Raw genomic sequence first — 3,924 nt, 5'->3', positions numbered from 1 at the left:
CAAGAAATATTAAGGACTCATTTGTTATTATGCCACTGCACAATGAACAGAGCCACTGTTCCCCACCTGGGCTAACACTGCCTTTCAGAAAACACAGAGTGCTTTTCCCCATCTGTCATTTAAAAAATGTCAAGACCAAGGCTGCTGGAGCAGTTCAGAAAATAAAATACAATAAAATAAAGCAGCTAACAGATTGTTCAGAAGGTTTTCACACTTGGTCTGTAAACGCTCTTTTATTTAATAAAAATAATCATCCATTATAGCAACTTCTGCTTGTGGTTTGGTTGGGTTTTTTTTTTTTTTTTTTTTTACATTAAAGCACAGTTTATTTGCTTTCCTCACTTCTTGAGGATTCAGTTCTGAAAATGCAAGTGAATGTAAACATTGCTCTCCAGGTCCCAAGATGCATCTGAGGACCCTTGGAGTTGATTACCAAGTCAAAAGAGAGAGCAAAATCAACAGAACACTTCTCAAAAGTAAAAACAGATTTTTAAAGTCTCTTCCATATGACTCCAGAGAAGGCAAATTCATCTTACACATGAAACTTACACAAACTTTGCTTTCTCCAAACAATTTCTATGACTTGTATTTGACAAAGTTGTTTTCATAACATTAAAAGACTTGCAGACTCATTTCTTGTTAGAAATAAAAAGCTTTTCCTATAAATGTTCTCCAGAAATTTATTCATGGCACAAGGATGTTAGATTTGTTCTGTCCATTTTTGTTTTGGTTTGGGTTTTTTTGTTGTTGTTGTTGGGTTTTTTTAGCAGAAAGAGCTGAAAGCCATTTCAGGAAAGAGTGTAAAAGCAGTATTAACTCTCTCCTGCTGCAATCTCACAATATTTACACATACATTTAAAAAAGAAAAAAAAAAAAAAAAAAGCTGAGTTACACTATAAAACACTGGAAAAAATGTCTGTTAGGTTTTCCACTTCAGAGTTTTGCCCTGTATAAGACTTAAAGAGGGATGCTTTAATACGTCCTAGAAAAATCAGACTGGCAGATTAAAAATTGAACTTTTCTCCCTCTAACCGAGAAAGGTGGAACGGCCACCGTGCAGAAACCCCCTCCTCTCTGCAGGAAATCCCACAGGAGTTAAACTACCACAAAGCAACACAGATGAGATAACTTGATATGCAGAGCCCTGTTATTTGCTTTGAAATGTTATCTATTTACAGTTGAGGTGGAGGAAGCGAGCGAGCATCGAACACATTTCGGTGCTGCAGGCTGGTACATTATCAAACAAGATTAACTCGTGGGGAGCTTGGCTGGGTCCCAAGCCTCACGTTGCAGGGGAGATGGTTGCCTGGGACATCCCTGCCTGAACAGCAAAGGCACCGCTCCATCAGGGTCTGCTTTAATGAGTAACGAGACAGCAGTTGCCATCTCAGCTGTATTGTATCACAGGCAACGCAGCAATCAAACAGAAACAGGTATGATATTAAAAAATAACGACAAAAATAGCCAGTCTGGTGAGGTCTGTGATCCTAAGATTTATAGCGAAAATTAAAAAATCACATTGAAAATTCTGGTGATATTATCAAACTGTCAGGTAGGGGATGGCTCTAGTTGTTCAGTGGTTTTGAGAGAGGGGATTTTCAGGGGGTGGGAAGAGAGAGACTTTGAAGGTGTGAAAAATTAAAGCATTCACAGTTTCAAAGCTGCTTGCCTTACAATAATTAAGACATTCAAATTCAAGAATACAATACTGTATTTTACAAGGGGGTCAAAATTCACACATATACAACAGGGGGGAAAAAAAGATACAACAAAATAAAAAAAGCCAACACCTCTGATGTGGCATACTCCCTCTTTGTTGTTCGTCTCACGGAGCTGCACGCTGTTTGTCTTTAAAGAGTCAAACTGAGCAGTCATGAAAATATCCTCTGAGAGATTCTGGCAAAAGAAAAAAAAAAAAAAAGCTAACAAAATAAACCAAGCGAGTCAAAGGCCATCCTCCCCCGGGAAGCCGAATGCCATGGCTCAGACCTCCACTTGCCTGCTGCTGCTCCTCAGTGCTGCTTCCCAGCGCTTCCATAGGCTCCTCTCGGGTTTTAAAGGCTTCCTGCTCACAAGCTAAAGGAAACCATCCCATGCAAGCACAGCCCGAGAGAGACATGCTTTACTCTCCTACAAAGTCTTGATTAGTCCTGCCCACAGCAAAGGGTCCTTCAAACAATCCTTTTCCTCTCTATCCTGCAGAGGATCCTTTTGAAGGCCCGCCTGAAGTCATGGTTGAAAATGGTATAGATGACGGGGTTCAAGGAGCTATTGCAGTAACCAAACCAGAAGAAGAACTTGAAGAGGGTGTCGGGCACAGAGCAGCTCTCACAGACGGCCGTCAGCGTGTAGGTGAAGAAGAAGGGGAACCAGCAGATGACAAAGACCCCAATCACCACTGCGAGCACAAAGGTGAAGCGCTTCTCCCGGTTCTGCCTGCCCCTCCACCGCGACCCTTTGGTGTTCCTCTCCTCCTCCGTCTTCCTGGGCGAACTGTCCCCAGGCTTAATTTGGCTCAGCTTAGTCTTGGTCTTTCCTCTCGACGGTCTCTCTGACTTCTTACACTGGTTGTTCTCCTGGTGCTCAGAGGAAGAGGTCTCCTCCATGTCTATGCCATTGACCTCTCCTTCCTGCCCTCCACTCCCTCCTGCCGCCTTCTCCCCGTTGAGCTGCGCCGTGGCTGGCAGGTCCTCCTTGTCGGTCAAGCCATTCTGCTTCTTCTCAGGGCGCTCTGCCCGCTTGTTTGGCGGTACCCTGGTTCGCCTCTTGGCTATCTGGTAGATGCGCACGTAGACCAGGATCATGATGAGGCAGGGGGCAAAGAAGGAGCCAATGCTAGAAGAGATGATGTACCACTTCTCATCATTGATCTTGCACTCTGCCACCCCCTGGTCAGCCTGCTGCCCGCTCTTCTTCTCGATGGAGATGAGTGGTGGGAAGGAGATGACAGCCGAGATGACCCAGACGATGAAGATGATGCACTTGATGCGGCGTGGGGTCCGCTTGAGGTTGTACTCGATGGCTTGTGTGATGGACCAGTAACGGTCCAGGCTGATGGCACACAGGTGAACAATGGAGGAGGTGCAGAACAGCACATCCAAGGCCAGGTAGATCTCACACCAGACTTTACCGAAGTACCAGTACCCCATCACCTCATTTGCCAGTGAGAAGGGGATGACCAGTGTGGCCACCAGGATGTCAGCCGAGGCTAAGGAAACCAGGAAGAGGTTCTGGGGGGCTTTGAGCGCCCGGCTGGTGAAGACAGCAATAATGACCAGGACGTTGCCGAAGACAGTGAAGAGCATGAGCAAGCCGGCCAGGCTGATGAGGGTGATGGTGGTGTGCAGAGGGTACGGCGTGCCCCAGCCCGGCCCGGCCCCGCTGTCGTTGAAAGTCCCGTTGCTGCCGGGAGGTGGGTAGCCCTCCTCCTCCTCCAGCTGCCGCTGGTACTCCATGGAGGAGAAGAAGTGGCCCCTCTCCGTGAACGGGCGCTCCAGGTTAAACATCAACGCCGGCTTCGCGGACACCCCCGCCCTTCGCCCCGGCTCCACCCGCGCCGCTCCCGGCTCTAAGCCCGGTTCCAAGCCCAGCTCTCCGCGTCCTACTGTGCCGCCGGCCGGGGCGGAGCGGCGCGCCGGGGGCCGGGGGGCTGCGGGCGCCCACCGCGCATGCTGAGCGCTGCCGCCGGGACCCTCCGAGCGCGGCGGGGCGGAGCGGAGCGGGGCCGGGGCTGGGGCTGCAGCCGCCGCGGCTGCTCTGCCTCGCTCGCCGCCGAGCAGCTTTATAGCCCCGGATCGGGCCGGGGCTGCCGCGTCAGCCCCACGTGGGGAGCTGCCCCCGGTGCGCGCACACGCACAGAAGAGCACAGAAGAACACACACTCACACACAGACACACACTCATACACACAGACAGACTCGCACAC

The 3,924-nt window shown here is 49.3% G+C and overlaps 1 protein-coding gene across 1 annotated transcript; it reads right to left on the bottom strand.

The window, feature by feature from the left end:
- Positions 1-218: 218 nt before the first annotated feature.
- On the bottom strand, positions 219-3,706 carry ADRA2A (adrenoceptor alpha 2A). Its single transcript, XM_027885756.1, has one exon. The coding sequence runs from the start codon at positions 3,504-3,506 to the stop codon at positions 2,172-2,174; it is 1,335 nt and encodes a 444-aa protein (XP_027741557.1). The 5' UTR covers positions 3,507-3,706; the 3' UTR covers positions 219-2,171.
- Positions 3,707-3,924: the final 218 nt, after the last annotated feature.

This window comes from Empidonax traillii, unplaced genomic scaffold (assembly GCF_003031625.1).
Source record: "Empidonax traillii isolate 1590-97213 ecotype Southwest subspecies unplaced genomic scaffold, ASM303162v1 scaffold171:size1303362, whole genome shotgun sequence".
NCBI lineage: Eukaryota > Metazoa > Chordata > Aves > Passeriformes > Tyrannidae > Empidonax > Empidonax traillii.
Note: the sequence above shows the minus strand (reverse complement) of the source record. Positions and strands in the feature narration are given on the sequence as shown.

Bases quoted from the DNA above. Each gene is read 5' to 3' on its own strand.
- ADRA2A (XM_027885756.1), bottom strand. From the start codon at position 3,506: ATGTTTAACCTGGAGCGCCCGTTCACGGAGAGGGGCCACTTCTTCTCC.